The 26,224-nt window shown below is 44.8% G+C and overlaps 1 protein-coding gene across 2 annotated transcripts in view; it reads right to left on the reverse strand.

Moving 5' to 3' along the window:
* The window catches only part of dclk1a (doublecortin-like kinase 1a), a 256,000-nt gene that overhangs the window by 33,072 nt on the left and 196,704 nt on the right, over positions 1-26,224 (reverse strand). For both annotated transcript variants that reach the window (XM_046318199.1, XM_046318200.1), the window contains 3 exons: positions 8,582-8,651; positions 8,144-8,319; positions 7,132-7,251 (listed from right to left, as the gene is read on the reverse strand). In XM_046318199.1, coding sequence (XP_046174155.1) covers positions 7,132-7,251; positions 8,144-8,319; positions 8,582-8,651 — 366 coding nt within the window. The remainder of the gene's footprint in view (positions 1-7,131; positions 7,252-8,143; positions 8,320-8,581; positions 8,652-26,224) is intronic.

The following is a 26,224-nucleotide window of genomic DNA, read 5'->3' on the forward strand; positions in this document are numbered from 1 at the left end:
GGAAATGTATAGAGGACGAACCTTCTTAATAGTAAAACTAAAGTAAAAGAACACAATAATGACAAATGACAACAGACGTAATAAAGTTATTAGTATTTATTTAAGATTATCCAGAGGGAAGCTTCTGGGAAACCAGAAACCCATTTTAGTCCATATGGAAAACATGTCCGTGATATATTTTAACAAGTACATTGAGAAAGATCCTGAAAAATACACAAAATAACCTAAAATAATATACATGAAAATGTACTTATATTTGACTGTAGAAAGGCTTAGTTCTACATTACCTGTAAACAATAGTGAGTTATTACGAAATATACAATCAAACATTAATCAGATATATTAAACTTTGTACATACAGAGGTCTTGATGAACAGCTGAGGTCTTGATGAACAGCTGAGGTCCTGATGAACAGTTGAGGTCTTGATGACCTGTTGAGTTCTTGATGAACAGCTGAGGTCCTGATGAACAGCTGAGGTCTTGATGAACAGCTGAGTTCTCGATGAACAGTTGAGGTCTTGATGAACAGTTGAGGTCTTGATGAACAGCTGAGATCCTTATGAACAGCAGAGATTTCGATGAACAGCTGAGGTCCTGATGAACAGCTGAGGTCTTGATGAACAGCTGAGGTCCTGATGAACAGCAGAGATTTCGATGAACAGCTGAGGTCCTGATGAACAGCTGAGGTCTTGATGAACAGCTGAGGTCCTGATGAACAGCTGAGGTCTTGATGAACAGCTGAGGTCCTGATGAACAGCTGAGGTCCTGATGAACAGCTGAGGTCTTGATGAACAGCTGAGGTCTTGATGAACAGCTGAGGTCCTGATGAACAGCTGAGGTCTTGATGAACAGCTGAGGTCTCGAACAGCTGAGATCCAGATGAACAGCTGAGATCCAGATGAACAGCTGAGGTCTTGATGAACAGTTGAGATCCAAATGAACAGCTGAGATCCAGATGAACAGTTGAGGTCTTGATGAACAGTTGAGGTCTTGATGAACAGTTGAGATCCAAATGAACAGCTGAGATCCAGATGAACAGCTGAGGTCTTGATGACCTGTTGAGGTTTTGATGAACAGCTGAGTGGTAGAATCAGGTGTATTCAGCTATTTTAACAAAAAGCCTAAATAACCTTGAGGCTCATCAATACAAAAGAGAATGGTCAAAATAGCCTCTTCTCGGTAGACGAACCCAGGTGATGAACCCTTCCAATCCCAGGGCGGTAACACTAAATGTTAGGCTACGAACCCTTTTATAGATACACTATATGTACAAAAGTATGTTGACACCCCATCAAATTAGTGTATTCAGCTATTTCAGCCATACCCATTGCTGACAGGTGTGTAAAATCGAGCACACAGCCATGCAATCTCTCTTGATTTACATTGGCAGTAGAATGACCTTACTGAAGAGCTTGAATGAAAGAGCGGGAAGACTGAGGAACAAAAAGATTTTGTGGCGTTACTGAAGAGCTCAGTGACTTTCAACATGGCACCGTCATAGAATGCCACCTTTCCAACAAGACAGTTTGTCAACCTCCTGCCCTGCTCGAACTGCCCCGGTCAACTATAAGTGCTTAATGAATAAGGTAAGGGATAGAATTTGCTCTGGATTTTCTATTGTCTGTTCTGGTGTGTGCTAGATTATAAATCAGCAGCGTGGCAGTTTCCCAATGTTCCCAATGTTTGGTGTATCTAACTGGCCATAATAGTAGCAAAGGACATTCGCTAGCTAATGTTTGTTCTCTGATTAAATGCAAGTGTCCAGGTCAAACGTTTATACAGATGACTTCAGTCGTATGAAAAATATTCCCTAGCAAAATATACTTACCTTAACTAGCTAGCTACAGCTGCTAGCCTTCTACTAGCTAGCTGAAACTCTTGAGCCCCGGTTTTAGAACTTGAAAAGAACTGAAAAGATGTTAGCGTTGTCAGAAATGCTCGAAAATGTAGCACTTTGTCGGTTCTCTAATGGGCTGAAATGTGGTAAATTGTGATAAAAAATAAATAATTAACTGTTGCACCTACAAATGTATTCAGTCCAAATGGATCTAATGGTCACCTGATGGATTCTGTAGCCTTGTTTTAATCTGACGTCTAGAATTTGAGTTGGGTTTGGGGAAAACATTGATTGACGACCCCAATGCTAACAACCTTGTAAAAAAAATCTGGTATAGTTGTTCTCGGTAATGGCCGGACAGAGCATGGCGAGAGGCTGGGAATGTGTTGTGTACCTCCAATCAAGTTGATTGGCAGTTTTCATCGACACTGGCGTCATATTGGCTTAGACATGATGGTAGGGAGAATTGAGTTGAATATTGTGCTTCAAGCAATACATACTATAGTCTTGCAAACTAGTGTGACTATAATGCATGCACACGCGAAGCAGAAGCTTTAAATAGGGCCTGGTTTCACACAGACTGACACACACACTGAGACTCACAGGCTTAGAGACACACAGTCATTAAAATGAGAAAACTGTCAAGTCTCCTCTTGTAAACTGTGCTGCCTTCCTCAATCACTCACTTCTCTGTCTCTCTGTATCTCCCTCTCTTTGCCTTCCTCTCTCTCTCTATGAATAACGAATGAATAACGGACATAAAACAGGACAGGAACAGCGTCTGGACAGGGGACAAAGTAACAACATCAATGCTGACACAGGGAACAAACAGAGGAATAGACAAATAAAGGGGAGGCAATCAAATAGTGATGGAGTTCAGGTGGGTCAACTGAGGCGCAGGTGTGCGTAATGAAGGGGACAGGTGCATGTAACGAAGGGGACAGGTGCATGTAACGAAGGGGAGAGGTGCATGTAACGAAGGGGACAGGTGCATGTAACGAAGGGGACAGGTGCATGTAACGAAGGGGACAGGTGCATGTAATGAAGGGGACAGGTGTAACGAAGGGAACAGGTGTACGTACCGAAGGGAACAGGTGCGCGTAACGAAGGGAACAGGTGAGCATTACGAAGGGGACAGGTGCATGTAAGGAAGGGGACAGGTGCACGTAACGAAGGGGACAGGTGTGTGTAATGAAGGGGACAGGTGAACGTAACGAAGGGGACAGGTGTGTGTAATGAAGGGGACAGGTGAACGTAACGAAGGGGACAGGTGTGTGTAATGAAGGGGACAGGTGTGTGTAATGAAGGGGACAGGTGTGTGTAATGAAGGGGACAGGTGTGTGTAATGAAGGGGACAGGTGTGTGTAATGAAGGGGACAGGTGTGTGTAATGAAGGGGACAGGTGTGTGTAATGAAGGGGACAGGTGAACGTAACGAAGGGGACAGGTGTGTGTAATGAAGGGGGCATGTGTGTGTAATGAAGGGGACAGGTGAACGTAACGAAGGGGACAGGTGTTTGTAATGAAGGGGACAGGTGTGTGTAATGAAGGGGACAGGTGTGTGTAATGAAGGGGACAGGTGAACGTAATGAAGGGGACAGGTGTGTGTAATGAAGGGGACAGGTGTGTGTAATGAAGGGGACAGGTGTGTGTAATGAAGGGGACAGGTGTGTGTAATGAAGGGGACAGGTGTGTGTAATGAAGGGGACAGGTGAACGTAATGAAGGGGACAGGTGTGTGTAATGAAGGGGACAGGTGTGTGTAATGAAGGGGACAGGTGGTGTAATGAAGGGGACAGGTGTGTGTAATGAAGGGGACAGGTGTGTGTAATGAAGGGGACAGGTGTGTGTAATGAAGGGGACAGGTGTGTGTAATGAAGGGGACAGGTGTGTGTAATGAAGGGGACAGGTGTGTGTAATGAAGGGGACAGGTGTGTGTAATGAAGGGGACAGGTGTGTGTAATGAAGGGGACAGGTGTGTGTAATGAAGGGGACAGGGTGTGTAATGAAGGGGACAGGTGTGTGTAATGAAGGGGACAGGTGTGTGTAATGAAGGGGACAGGTGTGTGTAATGAAGGGGACAGGTGTGTGTAATGAAGGGGACAGGTGTGTGTAATGAAGGGGACAGGTGTGTGTAATGAAGGGGACAGGTGAACGTAATGAAGGAGACAGGTGTGTGTAATGAAGGGGACAGGTGTGTGTAATGAAGGGGACAGGTGTGTGTAATGAAGGGGACAGGTGTGTGTAATGAAGGGGACAGGTGTGTGTAATGAAGGGGACAGGTGTGTGTAATGAAGGGGACAGGTGTGTGTAATGAAGGGGACAGGTGTGTGTAATGAAGGGGACAGGTGTGTGTAATGAAGGGGACAGGTGTGTGTAATGAAGGGGACAGGTGTGTGTAATGAAGGGGACAGGTGTGTGTAATGAAGGGGACAGGTGAACGTAATGAAGGGGACAGGTGTGTGTAATGAAGGGGACAGGTGTGTGTAATGAAGGGGACAGGTGTGTGTAATGAAGGGGACAGGTGTGTGTAATGAAGGGGACAGGTGTGTGTAATGAAGGGGACAGGTGAAACGTAATGAAGGGGACAGGTGTGTGTAATGAAGGGGACAGGTGTGTGTAATGAAGGGGACAGGTGAACGTAATGAAGGGGACAGGTGTGTGTAATGAAGGGGACAGGTGTGTGTAATGAAGGGGACAGGTGTGTGTAATGAAGGGGACAGGTGTGTGTAATGAAGGGGACAGGTGTGTGTAATGAAGGGGACAGGTGTGTGTAATGAAGGGGACAGGTGTGTGTAATGAAGGGGACAGGTGTGTGTAATGAAGGGGACAGGTGTGTGTAATGAAGGGGACAGGTGTGTGTAATGAAGGGGACAGGTGTGTGTAATGAAGGGGACAGGTTCATCTTCAAGCTATGTCAAGTTGGTTGGTGATCATTGCTAGACAGCCATTTTCAAGTCTCGCCATAGATTTTCTAATTGTCAAAACTAGGCCACTCAGGAAAATTCACTGTCTTCTTGTCAAGCAACTCCAGTGTATATTTGGCCTTGTGTTTTAAGTTATTGTCCTGCTGAAAGGTGAATTCATCTCCCAGTGTCTGGTGGAAAGCAGACTGAACCAGGTTTTCCTCTAGGATTTGACTTGTGCTTATCTCCACTACGTTTCTATTTATCCTACAAAACTTCCCAGTCCTTAACGATTACAAGCAGACCCATAACACGATGCAGCCACCACCATGGTTGAAAATATGAAGAGTGGTACTCGGTGATGTACTGTGGTACTTCGTATTCAGGGCAAAGTTAATATCTTTGCTACAATTTCAATTTCGCTTTAATGCCTTTAATACCTTGTTAATGCATGTTTTGGAATATTATTATTAGGTAGCTTCCTTCTTGTCACTCAGTCATTTAGGTTAATATTGTAGAGAAACTACAATGACGATCCATCCTGAGTTTTCTTCTATCACAGCCATTAAACTCTGTAACTGTTTTATAGTCCCCATTGCTCCTCTCCGACAAATGAGTTAGGAAGGACACATGTGTCTTTGTAGTGACTGGGAGTATTAATACAACATCCAGAGTGTAATTAATAACTTCACCGTGTTCAAAGGGATATTTAATGTCTACTTTAAAAAAATGTTTTACTCCATCTACCATTAGGTGTCCTTCTTTGTGAGACATTTGAAAACCTCCCTGGTTCTTTATGATTGGATCTGTGTTTGCTGCTCGACTGTGGGGCTTTACAGATAATGTGAGGTACAGAGATGAGGTAGTCATTCAAACATCATGTTAAACACTATTATTGAACAAAGAGTGAATGCATGCAACTTATTGTGGGACCTGTTAAGCAAATATTTACTCCTGAACTTATTTAGGCCATGACAAAGGGGCTGAATAATTATTGACTGGAGACATTTCAGCATTTCATTTTTTATTCATTTGTAAAAATGTCTAAAAACATAATTCCACTTTGACATTATGGGGGTATTGTGTGTAGACCAGTGACACAACATTCAGGGGTGTGAACTTATCGCTGAGAGTTAGAACAGTGGAATACACAAGGTGCAATGTCACAATGTCACAATGTCGAAATGTCACAATGTCACAATGTCGCAATGTCGAAATGTCACAATGTCGCAATGTCGCAATGTCGCAATGACGCAATGTCACAATGTCACAATGTCGAAATGTCACAATGTCGCAATGTCGAAATGTCACAATGTCGCAATGTCGAAATGTCACAATGTCGCAATGTCGAAATGTCGCAATGTCGAAATGTCACAATGTCGCAATGTCGAAATGTCGCAATGTCACAATGTCGCAATGTCACAATGTCGCAATGTCGCAATGTCACAATGTCGCAATGTCGAAATGTCGCAATGTCACAATGTCACAATGTCACAATGTTGCAATGTCACAATGTCGCAATGTCGCAATGTCACAATGTCACAATGTCGAAATGTTTCTCTTGTCTTGTCAGGAGGCCCCCATTGATAGTGTTATTCATTCTCACTCAGATATCAAACTAACATGACATGAGTCATGGTAAAATGTGTAAAATTGTAGGAAATGTGCTTTAAAAAAAGAAAAATGTCTCTCTGCCCATTGGCAAAATGAGTAGAATTGCAGGAAATGTGTTACTAAAATGCACGATTTTCTCTCCGCCCTGTGGCAAAACGTGTAGAAGAGAGGCTGCCTGGATCTTTCATTTAAAGACCCTTGCTCCCTTCGGTCTCAACGTAGACTTTGATCTGAAGCCATTCTTGTGATTATTGTGACGTTGGCCGATGTAGTCTAAATGAATTTATGATCGTATGCTATCCATTTGTTTTTTGTATATTGTTCTTTGTATGTCATTTGAATATTTGAGAATTAACCAATGATATTAGGCCATACTTGGCCATGATTACAGACAGCTGTGTGTGTCTTTTGACACTATATAAATGTGTCACCCTGTTTGTGATTATGCCCTGATGAAGACAGCTTGCCCATCGAAACGTTGGACATGACATTTTTGCATCTGAGCTCTTAGTGTGGCTCTCCTTTATGTTCTAGTTCTACTCCGCTAGCCAGGACCTCGCCTAAATAGGTGTGTGTTTCTTTATGTTCTAGTTCTACTCCGCTAGCCAGGACCTCGCCTAAATAGGTGTGTGTTTCTTTATGTTCTAGTTCTACTCCGCTAGCCAGGACCTCGCCTAAATAGGTGTGTGTTTCTTTATGTTCTAGTATTCTCCTCCGCTAGCCAGAACCTCGCCTAAATAGGACCCCCCCCCACCTCCACCCCCTCCATTGCCTACCTTCACCAGCTCCATAACCAGGTAGAGCTCACTGTAGGTGTCCATCTCCTCGATCAGCAGGACAATGTTGGGGTGTTTCACCCTCCTCAGGATGGCTACCTCATTCTGGATCATATGCTCCTGATGGTGGGGAGGAGGAGGAGGAGGAAGAGGGAAGGAGGTGGAGAGAGGAGAGAGGAGGATGAGCAGGAGGAGGAGCAGGAGGAGGAGGAGTCCACCCCCTCACGTCACCCTGACCACACCCTCACTTCCCTGCCCCTCCCTCACATCACACTGACCCTCCCCTCACATTACCCTGACCACCCCCTCACTTCCCTGCCCCCCTCACATCACCCTGACCACCCCCTCACTTCCCTGCCCCCCTCACATCACCCTGGCCAAACCCTCACTTCCCTGCCCCCCCCCTCACATCACCTTGACCACACCTTCACTTCCCTGCCCCCCGCCTCACCTTGCCCCATGTTAAACTCTTCCCCCTCACCTTGCCCCCTGTTAACCCCTCCCCCCTCACCTTGCCCCCTGTTAGCCCGTTCCCCCTTCTCCTTGCCCCCTGTTAACCCGTTCCCCCTTCTCCTTGCCCCCTGTTAACCCCTCCCCCTCACCTTGCCCCCTGTTAACCCCTCCCCCTCACCTTGCCCCCTGTTAACCCCTCCCCCTCACCTTGCCCCCTGTTAACCCCTCCCCCTCACCTTGCCCCCTGTTAACCCCTCCCCCTCACCTTGCCCCCTGTTAACCCCTCCCCCTCACCTTGCCCCCTGTTAACCCCTCCCCTTCTCCTTGCCCCCTGTTAACCCGTTCCCCCTGACCTTGCCCCCTGTTAACCCCTCCCCCTTCTCCTTGCCCCCTGTTAACCCGTTCCCCCTGACCTTGCCCCCTGTTAACCCCTCCCCCTCACCTTGCCCCCTGTTAACCCCTCCCCTTCTCCTTGCCACCTGTTAACCCCTCCCCCTTCTCCTTGCCACCTGTTACCCTCCCCCTCACCTTATCCCCTGTTACCCCCTTCCCTCCTCACCTTCCCCCGGCATCGGCCCTTGTTAATGATCTTCAGGGCGTATTCTCTGCCTGTGGAGTGTTCCACACATTCCCGGACCACCGCAAAGTTACCGTCTCCCAACATACGTCCCACTCTGTAGCGCTCCGATATGGAGGCAGGCACCGCAGGGATATCATCCTCTGCTATAGATTCAGCTGGATGAGGGAGGGACGGAGGGGGAGAGAGAGAGAGAGAGAGAGAGAGAGAGAGAGAGAGAGAGAGAGAGAGAGAGAGAGAGAGAGAGAGAGAGAGAGAGAGAGAGAGAGAGAGAGAGAGAGGTGTTATGATAGGAAGCAGTACTTTCAAAGATAAAAAGAGAGAGATGGAGTGGTGATGGAGTGGGGAAGTTAGACAGTGGGGTCAAGGAGAACAAAAAAGAAAAGAAGATGGGAGAGAGAGAGATCCTTCCTTCTTTACCTCCATCCCCTTCTTCTATGGAGCTACAGACTTTGGTAGAGGCCAGAGAGATAGATGAACCCTGAGACTCCTAGAGAGAGAGAGAGAGAGAGAGAGAGAGAGAGAGAGAGAGAGAGAGAGAGAGAGAGAGAGAGAGAGAGAGAGAGAGAGAGAGAGAGAGAGAGAGAGAGAGAGAGAGAACAATTTAATACACACATCTTCAGCACCATCATTGCTGATATAGAACTTATCCTGAAATGGAGTGAAGGAGAATCATCTCATCAATCCTACTGCTTCTCTGTTCTCCTCTCTGTGTGATCTGTTAATCTCTGTAGCTACGATAGTGTCTGTTTGTCTGCTGGTCTGTCTGTTGCCATGATTGTGTCTGTCTGTCTGTCTGTCTGTCTGTCTGTCTGTCTGTCTGTCTGTCTGTCTGTCTGTCTGTCTGTCTGTCTGTCTGTCTGTCTGTCTGTCTGTCTGTCTGTCTGTCTGTCTGTCTGTCTGTCTGTCTGTCTGTCTGTCTGTCGCCATGATTGTGTCTGTCTGTCTGTTGCCATGATTCTGTCTGTCTGTCTGTCTGTCTGTCTGTCTGTCTGTCTGTCTGTCTGTCTGTCTGTCTGTCTGTCTGTCTGTCTGTCTGTCTGTCTGTCTGTCTGTCTGTCTGTCTGTCTGTCTGTCTGTCTGTCTGTCTGTAGCCATGGTAGTGTCTGTCTGTCTGTCTGTCTGTCTGTCTGTCTGTCTGTCTGTCTGTCTGTCTGTCTGTCTGTCTGTCTGTCTGTCTGTCTGTCTGTCTGTCTGTCTGTCTGTAGCCATGGTAGTGTCTGTCTGTCTGTCTGTCTGTCTGTCTGTCTGTCTGTCTGTCTGTCTGTCTGTCTGTCTGTCTGTCTGTCTGTCTGTCTGTCTGTCTGTCTGTCTGTCTGTCTGTCTGTCTGTCTGTCTGTCTGTCTGTCTGTCTGTCTGTCTGTCTGTCTGTAGTGTCTGTCTGTCTGTCTGTCTGTCTGTCTGTCTGTCTGTCTGTCTGTCTGTCTGTCTGTCTGTCTGTCTGTCTGTCTGTCTGTCTGTCTGTCTGTCTGTCTGTCTGTCTGTCAGTAGCCACGGTCTGTCTGTTTGTCTGTGTGTCTAAAGACAAATACTCATTATAGAACCAGCCAACACTCCCAGTAGTTGCCATGGCAGCACTAGGAAGTCAGGAAAGAAGAGGGGGAAAAATGAGGGAGAGAAGGGGGGAGAGAATGGAGGGAGCCTGGTTGGGGATGTAAATTAGTTTCACATCTCTTCAATAATTTTCACTCCTGCTCTGCTCTCTCCATCTCTCTGTCTACCCTCCTCTCTCCTCTCTCCTCCTCCTCTGCTCTCTCCATCTCTTTGTCTACCCTCCTCTGTCCTCTTTCCTCCTCTGCTTTCTCCATCTCTCTGTCTACCCTCCTCTCCTCTTCCTCCTCCTCTGCTCTCTCCATCTCTCTGTCTACCCTCCTCTGCTCTCTCCATTTCTCTGTCTACCCTCCTCTCTCCTCCTCCTCCTCCTCTGCTCTCTCCATCTCTCTGTCTACCCTCCTCTCTCCTCCTCCTCCTCCTCTGCTCTCTCCATTTCTCTGTCTACCCTCCTCTCTCCTCCTCCTCCTCCTCCTCTGCTCTCTCCATCTCTCTGTCTACCCTCCTCTCTCCTCCTCCTCTCTCCTCCTCCTCCTCCTCTGCTCTCTCCATTTCTCTGTCTACCCTCCTCTCTCCTCCTCCTCCATCTCTCTGTCTACCCTCCTCTCTCCTCCTCCTCCTCCTCTGCTCTCTCCATCTCTTTTGCAGTATTTAAACTGAATGACAAATGGGGATGCATGGGACTATGATGGACGTTTAATGTTCCCCTGTACCTTTATATCAATGTATAATGTAGAGGTTTAATGTTCCCCTGTACCTTTATATCAATGTATAATGTAGAGGTTTAATGTTCCCCTGTACCTTTATATCTGTATACCTTTATATCAATGTATAATGTAGAGGTTTAATGTTCCCCTGTACCTTTATATCAATGTATAATGTAGAGGTTTAATGTTCCCCTGTACCTTTATATCAATGTATAATGTAGAGGTTTAATGTTCCCCTGTACCTTTATATCAATGTATAATGTAGAGGTTTAATGTTCCCCTGTACCTTTATATCAATGTATAATGTAGGTTTAATGTTCCCCTGTACCTTTATATCAATGTACCTTTATATCAAGGTATAATGGTTTAATGTTCCCCCTGTATACCTTTATATCAATGTATAATGTAGAGGTATAATGTTCCCCTGTACCTTTATATCAATGTATAATGTAGATGTTTAATGTTCCCCTGTACCTTTATATCAATGTATAATGTTCCCCTGTACCTTTATATCAATGTATAATGTTCCCCTGTACCTTTATATCAATGTATAATGTGGAGGTATAATGTTCCCCTGTACCTTTATATCAATGTATAATGTAGAGGTTTAATGTTCCCCTGTACCTTTATATCAATGTATAATGTTCCCCTGTACCTTTATATCAATGTATAATGTAGAGGTTTAATGTTCCCCTGTACCTTTATATCAATGTATAATGTTCCCCTGTACCTTTATATCAATGTATAATGTAGAGGTTTAATGTTCCCCTGTACCTTTATATCAATGTATAATGTTCCCCTGTACCTTTATATCAATGTATAATGTTCCCCTGTACCTTTATATCAATGTATAATGTAGAGGTTTAATGTTCCCCTGTACCTTTATATCAATGTATAATGTTCCCCTGTACCTTTATATCAATGTATAATGTTCCCCTGTACCTTTATATCAATGTATAATGTAGAGGTTTAATGTTCCCCTGTACCTTTATATCAAGGTATAATGTTCCCCTGTACCTTTATATCAATGTATAATGTGGAAGTTTAATGTTCCCCTGTACCTTTATATCAATGTATAATGTGGAGGTTTAATGTTCCCCTGTACCTTTATATCAATGTATAATGTTCCCCTGTACCTTTATATCAATGTATAATGTGGAGGTTTAATGTTCCCCTGTACCTTTATATCAATGTATAATGTGGAGGTTTAATGTTCCCCTGTACCTTTATATCAATGTATAATGTTCCCCTGTACCTTTATATCAATGTATAATGTGGAGGTTTAATGTTCCCCTGTACCTTTATATCAATGTATAATGTTCCCCTGTACCTTTATATCAATGTATAATGTGGAGGTTTAATGTTCCCCTGTACCTTTATATCAATGTATAATGTAGAGGTTTAATGTTCCCCTGTACCTTTATATCAATGTATAATGTTCCCCTGTACCTTTATATCAATGTATAATGTGGAGGTTTAATGTTCCCCTGTACCTTTATATCAATGTATAATGTTCCCCTGTACCTTTATATCAATGTATAATGTGGAGGTTTAATGTTCCCCTGTACCTTTATATCAATGTATAATGTAGAGGTTTAATGTTCCCCTGTACCTTTATATCAATGTATAATGTTCCCCTGTACCTTTATATCAATGTATAATGTGGAGGTTTAATGTTCCCCTGTACCTTTATATCAATGTATAATGTTTTACCTTTATATCAATGTATATCAATGTATAATGTTCCCCTGTACCTTTATATCAATGTATAATGTGGAGGTTTAATGTTCCCCTGTACCTTTATATCAATGTATAATGTTCCCCTGTACCTTTATATCAATGTACCTTTATATCAATGTATAATGTAGGTTTAATGTTCCCCTGTACCTTTATATCAATGTATAATGTTCCCCTGTACCTTTATATCAATGTATAATGTTCCCCTGTACCTTTATATCAATGTATAATGTAGAGTTTTAATGTTCCCCTGTACCTTTATATCAAGGTATAATGTTCCCCTGTACCTTTATATCAATGTATAATGTTCCCCTGTACCTTTATATCAATGTATAATGTTCCCCTGTACCTTTATATCAAGGTATAATGTATAATGTTCCCCTGTACCTTTATATCAATGTATAATGTTCCCCTGTACCTTTATATCAGGGTATAATGTGGAGGTATAATGTTCCCCTGTACCTTTATATCAAGGTATAATGTTCCCCTGTACCTTTATATCAATGTATAATGTTCCCCTGTACCTTTATATCAAGGTATAATGTGGAGGTATAATGTTCCCCTGTACCTTTATATCAATGTATAATGTTCCCCTGTACCTTTATATCAAGGTATAATGTGGAGGTATAATGTTCCCCTGTACCTTTATATCAATGTATAATGTTCCCCTGTACCTTTATATCAATGTATAATGTAGAGGTTTAATGTTCCCCTGTACCTTTATATCAAGGTATAATGTGGAGGCCTAATGTTCCCCTGTACCTTTATATCAATGTATAATGTTCCCCTGTACCTTTATATCAAGGTATAATGTGGAGGTATAATGTTCCCCTGTACCTTTATATCAATGTATAATGTTCCCCTGTACCTTTATATCAATGTTTAATGTTCCCCTGTACCTTTATATCAATGTATAATGTTCCCCTGTACCTTTATATCAATGTATAATGTGGAGGCATAATGTTCCCCTGTACCTTTATATCAATGTATAATGTTCCCCTGTACCTTTATATCAATGTATAATGTTCCCCTGTACCTTTATATCAATGTATAATGTTCCCCTGTACCTTTATATCAATGTATAATGTTCCCCTGTACCTTTATATCAATGTATAATGTGGAGGTATAATGTTCCCCTGTACCTTTATATCAATGTATAATGTAGAGGTTTAATGTTCCCCTGTACCTTTATATCAATGTATAATGTTCCCCTGTACCTTTATATCAGGGTATAATGTGGAGGTATAATGTTCCCCTGTACCTTTATATCAATGTATAATGTAGAGGTTTAATGTTCCCCTGTACCTTTATATCAATGTATAATATAATGTTCCCTGTACCTTTATATCAATGTATAAGGTATAATGTTCCCCTGTACCTTTATATCAATGTATAATGTGGAGGTATAATGTTCCCCTGTACCTTTATATTTATATCAATGTATAATGTTCCCCTGTACCTTTATATCAGGGTATAATGTGGAGGTATAATGTTCCCCTGTACCTTTATATCAATGTATAATGTAGAGGTTTAATGTTCCCCTGTACCTTTATATCAATGTATAATGTGGAGGTATAATGTTCCCCTGTACCTTTATATCAATGTATAATGTGGAGGTATAATGTTCCCCTGTACCTTTATATCAATGTATAATGTGGAGGTATAATGTTCCCCTGTACCTTTATATCAAGGTATAATGTTCCCCTGTACCTTTATATCAAGGTATAATGTTCCCCTGTACCTTTATATCAAGGTATAATGTGGAGGTATAATGTTCCCCTGTACCTTTATATCAAGGTATAATGTGGAGGTTTAATGTTCCTCTGTACCTTTATATCAAGGTATAATGTTCCCCTGTACCTTTATATCAAGGTATAATGTTCCCCTGCAATGTATAATGTTCCCCTGTACCTTTATATCAAGGTATAATGTTCCCCTGTGCCTTTATATCAATGTATAATGTTCCCCTGCAATGTATAATGTTCCCCTGTGCCTTTATATCAAGGTATAATGTTCCCCTGTGCCTTTATATCAAGGTATAATGTTCCCCTGTACCTTTATATCAAGGTATAATGTGGAGGTATAATGTTCCCCTGTACCTTTATATCAAGGTATAATGTTCCCCTGTACCTTTATATCAAGGTATAATGTTCCCCTGTACCTTTATATCAAGGGCTAATGTTCCCCTGTACCTTTATATCAAGGTATAATGTTCCCCAGTACCTTTATATCAAGGTATAATGTTCCCCTGTACCTTTAGATAAAACCAGTGGAATATTCAAACTTTTCCACAGAGAAGTTACTATATTTTATCAGCGTATTATTTTCATATCTGATGTGAACTGAATTAGACTCATATTCACTTTACTAACGTTTATAAAACCATTTATAAAAAATAAAAACGTTTGTAAAATCTTTTCCTCAATATTGTCACATCACTGTCCAGAATAAACAGTGGTCTGGTGGTGGTTTGGTCACCAAATATTGTGTCCAGCTCTGAATGAATTGGGCTTTGGGTTCTCCCGTTCCCTCTCCTGCTACATATTACAGTCCTTGGCCTTGCTGTATGATGGTTTCATTTGATTTTGAGCTGAAGTTGGACACGGGAACGTGGAACCCTCTTTCGGGACGTTATCTCTTCATAAATATATTTATTTCTACATGCGTGGGATTATACTGAGAGGGAGGGAACAACGTGACGCTGGCAAACTGTATATGTTGTCAGGATTCCTTTACACTTCAAGGCTATACTGTTCTTCAACTACCTCCGGAGGTGTTTAGGAAGATCTAATCACAATTACATCATGATTTATCTTTTGATTGTCTACACCTGTCGACAAATGTGGGCACATTCAGAATGTGGACAAGCTCAAGGCAACAGACGCATGTTAGAACCAGGTATGAATGGGGCTAATGTCTACACTCATCTCTCCATCTCCTCTCCCTGTCTTCCCTCCTCTCTGTCTACCTTCATCTCTCCTCCTCCTCTGCCTGTCTTCTCTCCTCTCCCTGTCTACCCTCATCTCTCCTACTCCTCTCCTACTACCCCCCATCTTCTATCTCCGCCTACCCCCCATCTCTCCTCCTCCTCGTCTTCTCTCTCCGCCTACCCCCCATCTCTCCTCCTCCTCGTCTTCTCTCTCCGCCTACCCCCCATCTCTCCGCCCTCCTCCTCGTCTTCTCTCTCCACCTACCCCCTCATCTCTCCTCCTCTTCGTCTTCTCTCTCCGCCTACTCCCCCGCATCTCTCCTCCTCCTCGTCTTCTCTCTCCGCCTACCCCCCATCTCTCCTCCTCCTCGTCTTCTCTCTCCGCCTACCCACCCATCTCTCCTCCTCCTCGTCATCTCTCTCCGCCTACCCCCCCATCTCTCCTCCTCCTCGTCTTCTCTCTCCGCCTACCCACCCTATCTCTCCTCCTCCTCCCCCTGTCTTCTCTCCTCTCTCTGTCTAACAATATTTCTAAGATAGGAATGTTAAGAATGGTCAGTGGGGATCTAAAGTATAATCATGTCATATTGCTTTTCATTTTGTGATGTTATTAAAAACTGTATGAACCAAATACTGAAGCTTAGGAAGGAAACCCCCTTTGGCTGTTAAGTTTTCATCCAACATGATGTTAATTAAATGTTACCTTTATTTAACTAGACAAGTCAGTTAAGAAAAAAATCTTATTTTCAATGACGGCCTTCAATGACGGAACAGTGGGTTAACTGCTTGTTCAGGGGCAGAACGACAGATTTGTACCTTGTCAGCTCGGGGGTTTGATCTTGCAACCTTCCGGTTACTAGTCCAACGCTCTAACCACTAGGGTACCCTTCTCTACTCTCTCTTTCTCTCTGTCTTCTCTCCTACAATATGAATAACTATTAAACTATTTTTGTTAAGATAGGAATGTGATTTTAGTTTTTCTAACCAGATCATAGTTTAATAAATGAAGTTAGGAGAGCGTGTCAATGTGATTTAACCGCCCTTTTCGACAATAGAAGGACTCGCTATGTATTAATATGCAGACCAGCAGACGTGAAGCGTGAGCTAAACATTACAAATGGTTGACACTCCCAGACCAGAAAGCGTGCTGCTGTGGCTACATGTTGAAATGGTTGAAAAACTCTGAAACTCAACACGAGGTGAAGAAGATAAACTCACTAGACCAGGAACATGCAACAGGCTGCAGCTGTGCATGTGAAGGGATCTAGAACCTTGACTATCTACCCGAGAAAAGAAGGAGAAGATCCCATCTCAAACAATCATTGGTGCATCTGAAGATCTGTTCTATTTGAACAGTCCACCACAAGACCAAGACAACTATGAAGAAGGACAGTGTGACCTCTGGTGGCCAAACAGAACCTTCCACCGATCGAGCCCTTCCCATAGAAGGATTGATTGGTTTCAACAGAGAGCTGACGTACAAAGACATCTACACGTAAATACATTGCATTTCTTACCCAAACGGGTGGCAGTTCATGTGCAAGGCATATGATTAAAGTTCTAGAATGTATCTATGATAAATGTCCCTTTTCCTCTATATCTCTACTTTCCCCACCCCCTTCTCCGTCTCTGTGTAATAAGCCGTCATATTTTGCCAGTCCACTAGGGACTTTTGTCTCATGTAAGTGTATTCTGTGCTAGTATTTAGTTAGTTAGTAAACACATAATTAAATCAATTTGTGTAGAACAGAAAAAGGCTGGGAGTCTTGTGTATTCAAGAAGTCTGCGACTTTCAGAATGAGACTGATATGACGTAATGATTAATAAGTGACTGTTATCAATATATAGCAGACATATCATACACATCTTTTAGAGTTGAATTCGGGAGATGGTATCTCTGTAAACAACTTCTCCAGTGGTTCCCCCAAATTCCTAATGAGTTAATTGTTACATGATCAATTTAATTTTTAATTTTTAATTTTACCTTTATTTACCTTTATTTAACCAGGCAAGTCAGTTAAGAACACATTCTTATTGTCAATGATGGCCTGGGAACAGTGGGTTAACTGCCTGTTCAGGGCAGAACAACAGATTTGTACCTAGTCAGCTCGGGGGTTTGAACTCACTTACTAGTCCAACGCTCTAACCACTAGGCTACCCTGCCGCCCCGGTAATCTGGTAACAATTAAACATAGTTGGTGGATTCGATAAATAACAATCGTCACATTAATGAAAGTCACGTCACTGTCTTCTCTCCGCTCTCTGTCTACCCTCATCTCTCCTCCTCCTCTCCCTGTCTTCTCTCTGTCTACCCTCATCTCTCCTCCTCCTCTCCCTGTCTTCTCTCTGTCTACCCTCATCTCTCCTCCTCCTCTCCTTGTCTTCTTTCCTCTCTCTGTCTACCCTTCTCAACCCTATCCCTCTCCTCTCTGTCTACCCTCATCTCTCCTCCTCCTCTCCCTGTCTTCTCTCCTCTCTCTTTCTACCCTTCTCAACCCTATCCCTCTCCTCTCTGTCTGTCCGTAAGAGGCACTTAGGTGAAGATCCTTGTGAGAGATAGAATAATAAGAAACCAGACTCATGTAGGTGTGAGAAGACTACAACTCTATTAAAGGTAGACTGTCAGATTGACTCTAGAAGATACCTCATGATTGACGTACTGAGATTGACCCAATCAGCTTCCTGTCTTCCTCTGATCTGAACAACACAGGACAGGTGAAAGCTACATGGAGGAAGCCTACCGTTCCTGGTGTTTTCTCTAATAAGTCAGTGCAGGACAGGATATGAGGACAGGAAGCCATTTCTATTCCAGGAATGTGTCTGTCTGTTCTGTATGTTGTGTTTCTACCGGAATGTTCTGTATGGTTCTCAGGTTGATCATATTCAATGTTTTACCTTCCTGATCAAACCCCATATGTTATGAAATATGACAGGAAGGACTAAGTAAATAAACATCCTGATGTTGTTTGTGTTCCTAAAATCAATATCTGTAGTGCTGTAGTTATGTAACTGGTCAGACAGTGAGTCAGTGAGTCAGTTAGTCAGTCAGTCAGTGAGTCAGTCAGCCAGTGAGTTGTCAGTGAGTCAGTTAGTCAGTCAGTCAGTGAGTCAGTCAGTCAGTGAGTTGTCAGTGAGTCAGTTAGTCAGTCAGTCAGTGAGTCAGTCAGCCAGTGTGCCTGTGAGTCAGTCAGCCAGTGAGTGAGCCAGTGAGCCTGTGAGTCAGTCAGCCAGTGAGTTAGTCAGTCAGTCAGTCAGTGAGTTAGTCACTTTGTCAATCAGCCAATGAGTCAGTCAGTGAATCAGTCAGCCAGTGAGTTGTCAGTGAGTCAGTTAGTCAGTCAGTCAGTGAGTCAGTCAGCCAGTGAGTCAGTCAGCCAGTGAGTTGTCAGTGAGTCAGTTAGTCAGTCAGTCAGTGAGTCAGTCAGCCAGTGAGTCAGTCAGCCAGTGAGTTGTCAGTGAGTCAGTTAGTCAGTCAGTCAGTGAGTCAGTCAGCCAGTGAGTCAGTCAGCCAGTGAGTTGTCAGTGAGTCAGTCAGTCAGTCAGTCAGTCAGTCAGTCAGCCAGTGAGTTATGTCAATGAGTCAGTAAGTCAGTCAGCCAGTGAGTGAGCCAGTGAGTCAGTCAGTGAGTTAGTCACTTAGTCAATCAGCCAATGAGTCAGTCAGTGAATCAGTGAGTGAGTCAGTGAGTCAGCCAGTGAGTTGTCAGTGAGTCAGTTAGTCAGTCAGTCAGTGATTCAGTCAGTCAAACAGACAGTCAGTCAGTGAGGTCAGTCATGTGAAAAACACAACTCTTAGTTGCTCTGCAGAGGCGATTTAGCAACACTTAGGGGAACAAAATACTGTTGCTATGGAAACTATTTCAAGAGAGCAGCGCTTATGACACTTCCAGCAAGCCCAGAACGCCCATATAAGAACATACTGTATATCCTTCCTGTCTCCAGGTTGGGAGAGCTAGGGGTTCAGCCTACTGTTTTCTTCTCCTCAGAGATGGAAGGATAAAGAGAGAGATGGGGGAGAGAGAGAGAGAGAGTGCCAGAGAGAGAGAAGTGGTGGAGAGAGAGAGAGAAGCAAGTGCATGCAGTTTTGTCAATAGAGGTCTGGAGAGAGGTGCTGCAATAGACAGACAAACAGAGAGAGCGAAATAGAGCGAGAGAGAGAAGTGAGTGCAGGTAGTTTAGTCGATAGAGGTCTCGAGAGAGAGGTGCTACAACAGACAGAGTGAAACCAAAAGACTCTATTCCCCCATTGTCACACTCTGATCTGTTTCACCTGTCTTTGTACTTGCCTCAACCCCTCTCCGGGTGTCGCCCATCTTCCCCATTATCTCCTGTGTATTTGTACCTGGGTTCTCTGTTTGTCTGTTGCCAGTTTCTTTTGTTTCGTCAAGCCTACCATCACTTTTCCCTCAGGTCCTGTCTCTCGATTATTCCCGGTTTTGACCTTTTCTGCCTGCCCTGACCCTGAGCCTGCCTGCCCTGACCCTGAGCCTGCCTGCCCTGACCCTGAGCCTGCCTGCCCTGACCCTGAGCCTGCCTGCCTGCCGTATGGTACCTTTTCCCCACCTATCTGGATTACTGACCCCTGTCTGCCCTTGACCTGTCTTTTGCCTGCCCCCAGTTCTAATAATAGTTAAACCCATATCTCACAGCCCTTTGCCTGCCCCTGTTGGATTAATAAACTGTTGTTAATTCGATGTTGTCTGCATCTGGGTCTTACCTATGAAACGTGATAATAGGAACTGGCCCAGAAGACCCATCTCTTCCCAGGGAGCCACCATTGGTAGGCACGAGGAATTGCTTCGTGGCCTTATGGAGGGGGTGTGAATGTTGGCTGAACGCCATGACCGGGCGTTGGACATTTTGCTAGAGCAATTCCACAGGTTGTCTGGGAGGCAACCTACCACGGTGGTAACCCCACAGCCCCTCAGTAACTCAGCTGTTAGCAGTGCCATCTCATCGGTCACTCCACCTTCTCGTGACCCCTGCTTATCTCCCCCGGAAGACTTCAGTGGAGAGCTGAGCACCTGTTGGGTGTTTCTAGCTCAGTGTGCCCTCGTCTTCGAGCTTCAGCCCTCCTCCTTCCCCTCAGATCGCTACAAGATAGCCTATCTAATCACGCTGGTGTCCGGGGGGGCTCTCACCTGGGCTACTGCTGTACGGGAACAACAGCTGGCCATATGCGGTACTCTGGAGGGGTTCGTGGGAGAGGTGAAGAAGGTTTTTGCTGCCCGGTCCTTTGGAAGAGAAGCTGCCCGGAAGCTAATCCAGCTTCGGCAGGACTCCCACAGCGAGCCAGACTCTGCAGTGGATTTCCTGCACATTTGCAACAGAGTGCTTGGCACCAGGAAGCACTGTTTGATATGTTCCGGTGTCTCGGGGGAGGTCAAGGGCGAGCTTGCTGCTCGGGGGTTACCTACGGATCTCGATTCCCTCATCATGTTGACCATCCGTATCGATGGTAACGGAGCGAGAGGATATTGGATTTTGTTCGCACTTCCAGGGATTCCACCTTGCCTCCGAGTCATCCCGGAAGTCCCGTTGCCGAGAGAACCCAAGGCTTCCTGACCTCTCCCGAGAGTCGCTGAAGCCGGCCGAGTCACCGCTTCCCGAGCCTATGCAACTAGGCAGAGTTGGGCTGTCGCCAGCGGAATGCCAATACAGGATCAAAATGAAAAATTGTTTGTATTGCGGGACTCTTGGTCATTTTGTGTCCTCTTGTCCTTTAAAAGATCAGGCTTATCGGTATGAGCGAGGACTCTGGTGGGCCATATGGTGAACTTTTCTGCTTCCCTTGCTCGCACACCTTTTCATGCCATTCTGCTGTGGGAAAACCAGTCTAAATCTCTCCGGGTCCTCATTGACTCTGGGGCCGATGAGATCTTTTTGGACGCTACTCTGGCTTCCCCACTCAACCCCTCTCCATTCCCATAGATATTAGAGCACTGTATGGGCGCTCTATAGGCCAGGTCACTTATAATACCACTCCCATCAACCTACGGGTGTCAGAGAATCACAGTGAGACTATTCAATTTCTGCTCATCAAGTCTACTCAGATTTCAGTCGTTTTGGGATTCTCCTGGCTCCAGTGACACAATCCCCTCATCAACTGGTCTACAGGTGCTATCATGGGCTGGAGGCAGTTCTGCCATGCCCATTGTCTGAAGTCGGGCGCAACCTGCCCCGAGAACGTCTTCCTGGGGGCTCGGAAGGTGCCCAGGACCTCTCCACCATCCCCGCGGCCCGGACCACTTCACTTCTGCCGCACTGACCCTATGACTGCGGGATTGACCTTCTCCTTAGCACCACGCCGCCCCGGGGACGTCTGTACTCTCTGTCAGGACCGGAGACCAAGGCTATGGAGACATACATTGGGGACTCCCTAGCTGCAGGATTTATACGTCCCTCTTCCTCTCCCGCCGGTTCAGGGTTCTTCTTCGTGGAGAAAAAGGACAAGACCCAGCGCCCGTGCATTGACTACCAGGGACTCGATGGCATTACTGTTAAGAACAGTTACCCGCTACCAATAATTTCCTCGGCCTTCGAGCCGCTCCAGGGCACCACTGTGTTTTCCAAGCTGGATCTACGGAACGCCTACCACCTGGTGCAGATACGAGAAGGGGACGAGTGGGAGACCGCCTTCAACACGGACAGCGGCCACTATGAGTATCTAGTGTCTTGCCTTTTGGCCTCACCAACACCCCTGCTTTGTTCCAGGCTCTGGTAAATGATGTTCTCCGTGACATGTTGATCCGGTTTGTCTTCATCTACATTGATGACATCCTCGTCTTCTCCCTATCCACCAAAGAACACATGCTTCATGTCCCCCAGGTTCTTCAACGCCTTTTGGAGAAAGCTGTTTGGGAAGGTCAGAGAAGTGCGAGTTCCATCGCTCCACCCCTTTCTGGGTTACATCATCTCTGCGGGAAGTGTCCAGATGGATCCCGGGAAGGTGAGAGCAGTGGTGAATTGGCCTCAGCCTACGTCCAGGGTGCAGCTGCAACATTTCCTGGGGTTTTCCACCTTTTATCGCCGTTTTATCCAGGGGATACAGCACCCTCGCTTCCCAGGTGTCAGCACCCAGTCTCAAGGTTCTGTTCAAGTGGTCTCCAGCTGCTGACCGGTTGTTCCGGGACCTTAAACACCGCTTCACCATTGCTCCCATCCTGGTTTATCCGGACCCATCCCATCAGTTCGTGGTGGAGGCCAATGCTTCGGATGTCGGAGTGGGGGCGTGTCCTGTCCCAACGTTCTGCCCTGGATCTGAAGCTGCATCCCTGCACCTTCTTCTCCCACCGCCTCAATGCCACTGAAAGGGACTACAATGTGGGGAATCGAGAGCTTCTTGACCGTGAAAATGGAGTTGGAGAAATGTAAATGGAAGCACTGGCTGGAAGGGGCGGACCACAAAAACCTGGAGTATCTCCACACCGCCAAGCGCCTCAACTCAAGGCAAACCCTGCTGTTTACACAGTTCAACTTTTCCCTCTCTTACCGGCTGGGGTCCAAGCCGGTTGCCCTGTCTCGCCGCTATAGCCCCACAGTTACCACCCCAGAGCCCGAGACACGGTGATGGCACTCAGGGAAACAGGTCCGGGAGTTCCTCATTCTCTTCCAGGTTCTGGAAGGCATTCTGCACCCTCATTGGGCTGTCGGCCAGATTTTCGTCTGGGTTCCACCCCCAGTCCAATGGCCAGTCGGAGCGAGCCTCGAGACTACTCTGCGCTGCCTGGTCTCTGCCAACCCCATCATCTGGAACCAGCAGCTTGTGTGGGTGGAACCCACAACACCCTTCCCTGCTCTGCCACTATGCCTATTGCCTTTTGAGTGTCCAGGTATCAACGACAAGCAGATCACCATCAAACCGCAGCTCCCCGGTATGGTCTCGGGCAGAAGGTATGGCTATCCACCCGGGATCTGCCCCTAAATGTGAAATCCCACAAACTCTCCCCCCGGTTTATCTTCCCGTTTCCCATCTCTAAAATTATTATCCCCTCTGCTGTTTGTCTTCTGTTGCCCCGTACCCTTGGTATACAACTCACCTTTTATGTGTCCAGAGTTCTGTTGCCCCGTACCCTTGGTATACAACTCACCTTTTATGTGTCCAGAGTTCTGTTGCCCCGTACCCTTGGTATACAACTCACCTTTTATGTGTCCAGAGTTCTGCACTAGAGTAGTGCACTAGATAGGGAATAGGGTGTCATTTGGCATGCATCCCAAGACTATTCTGGGCTACACCTCACACACAACCAAACTCTTAGGGTGTTTTCACATACAGTGCGATAGTATTCAGAACCCTTGACTTTTTACACATTTTGTTAGGTTACAGCCTTATTCTAAAATAGATTAAATTGTTGTTTTTTTCTCCTCATCAATCTACACACAATACCCTGTTATGACCAAGCAAAACCAGTTTTTTAGAAATTTGTGCAAATTTATAATAAAAACAAAGATATACCACATTTACATAAGTATTCAGACTCTTTACTCAGTACTTTGTTGAAGCACCTTTGGCAGCGATTACAGCATTGAAAATTGTAGGCTGCTACCCAATGTTGTGATTCTCACCAATTATATTGTCTTCTCACCACAAACAAACCTGGGGGAGATTTGTGTTCCCATTGCCCTAACAACGGGAACTAGACCGTGGAATTCAAGCTAACCGAACTCAGACCACCTCTCGAGATGGTCTGAGTTCGTTTTGCTTCGAGGGCTCTTTGAGAGGTCTGAGTTCGGTTTGCTTCGAGGGCTCTTTGAGAGGTCTGAGTTTGGTTTGCTTCGAGGGCTCTTTGAGAGGTCTGAGTTTGGTTTGCTTCGGGGGCTCTTTGAGAGGTCTGAGTTTGGTTTGCTTCGGGGGCTCTTTGAGAGGTCTGAGTTTGGTTTGCTTCGAGGGCTCTTTGAGAGGTCTGAGTTTGGTTTGCTTCGGGGCTCTTTGAGAGGTCTGAGTTTGGTTTGCTTCGAGGGCTCTCTGAGTTTGGTTTGTTTCGAGGGCTCTTTGAGAGGTCTGAGTTCGGTTTGCTTCGGGGCTCTTTGAGAGGTCTGAGTTCGGTTTGCTTCGGGGCTCTTTGAGAGGTCTGAGTTTGGTTTGCTTCGAGGGCTCTTTGAGAGGTCTGAGTTTGGTTTGCTTCGAGGGCTCTTTGAGAGGTCTGAGTTCGGTTTGCTTCGGGGGCTCTTTGAGAGGTCTGAGTTCGGTTTGCTTCGGAGCTCTTTGAGAGGTCTGAGTTCGGTTTGCTTCGGGGGCTCTGAGAGGTCTGAGTTCGGTTTGCTTCGGGGGCTCTTTGAGAGGTCTGAGTTCCATTGGTGTGTTCACATCGCATACCAAAAAAATCAACAAACCGCACTGAGTTTACACAAATTGTCTGAAATAGACCAATTGTGAAAACACCCTTAGCAAAAATAATTCAATCTAGAACCTAAAACTGTTCATTACCTGTCCCCATAGGATAATTCTGTGAATAACCCTTTTTGGTTCTAGGTAGAACCCTCTGGGTTCCAGGCAGAACCCTTTTGGGTTCCATGTTCAACATGGAACTGAAATGGGTTCTACCTGGAACCAAAAAGGGTTCTCCAATGGGAACAGTCGAAGAACCTATTTCCCGAAGAGTGCACTGATCAGTGCTCAATAAACTAGTAAAACAACTAGGACTATAAACACAAGACTGTGATGACAATCAACTATCTATGAGTGAAACGACCGCTGCTCAGACTACAGTTACTGTCCCACAACAGGCCAAAGCTACGTTTCAAATGACACATTATTCCTTACATAAAGCCATTAGAACGTTTACTATAGCCTATAGGATCATTCTGCATATTTTAAAGAAACCACAACTATTTTAATCTATTTCCAAATTAAGGGTATTTCTACTATCACCTGACTGCTGGGTGTGTGTGTTTCAGCTGGTGTCCTGTGCCAGAAGTATCCCAGAAAGCACAGCGTCATGATGAACTTCCTGTCCAACATGGTCCGAGATGACGTAAGTGGAACACCCCGACATAGGGAATAGAGGGACATTCGGAACACAGCCCAACAGATCAATAAGTGATAGACTCCTGATCGATGGGTTTTTATTAAGGGACCTTATTAAAGAACATGTTTATTAAAGGACCTTATTAAAGAACATGTTTATTAAAGGACCTTATTAAATAACATGTTTATTAAAGGACCTTATTAAAGAACATGTTTATTAAAGGACCTTATTAAAGAACATTATTAAAGAACATGTTTATTAAAGGACCTTATTAAAGGACCTTATTAAAGAACATGTTTATTAAAGGACCTACATCTACAGGTAGAGGAGTGGAGAACAAAAACAGGATCCAGCATAAATTATAATTACAACTCAAATAAATAAATAAATACTATTTAATGCAGATCTACTGTGTGTGTGTGTGTGTGTAGACTTATTTGCAGAAGGAGGAAAGGAATATCCTGCTTTAGGAGAGATGATGAGAGGAACAACAAAATTACTTTTTGGTTTCACCACTATCTCACTGAAACACTCAGCCAGGAACTCCTAGGAGACCTCACTCACTCACTCACTCACTCACTCACTCACTCACTCACTCACTCACTCACTCACTCACTCACTCACTCACTCACTCACTCACTCACTCACTCACTCACTCACTCACTCACTCACTCACTCACTCACTCACTCACTCACTCACTCACTCACTCACTCACTCACTCACTCACTCACTCACTCACTCACTCACTCACTCCTCACTCACTTCACTCACTCACTCACTGAGAGGAACTCACAAAATCACTCACTCACTTTTCACTTTCTCACTCACTCACTCACTCACCACTATCTCACTGAAACACTCACTCACCCACCCACACACACACCAGGAACTCCTAGGAGACACTCACACACACACACACACACACACACACACACACACACACACACACACACACACACACACACACACACACACACACACACACACAAACACACACACACACACACACACACTGGGAAAGTAATTCTACTTGGTTCAAAATTCTGGGAAAGACTGAGACAAATCTGACTGTTGATGTAGGTTGATGTATTTAATACAAACGACACATATCATAATACCTGTGATCTAAGAATACATGAAATAATAGGAATGAAGGGAATGAATATGGAG

The sequence above is a fragment of the Oncorhynchus gorbuscha genome, linkage group LG20 (genome assembly GCF_021184085.1).
Source record: "Oncorhynchus gorbuscha isolate QuinsamMale2020 ecotype Even-year linkage group LG20, OgorEven_v1.0, whole genome shotgun sequence".
In the NCBI taxonomy this organism is placed as follows: Eukaryota; Metazoa; Chordata; class Actinopteri; order Salmoniformes; family Salmonidae; genus Oncorhynchus; species Oncorhynchus gorbuscha.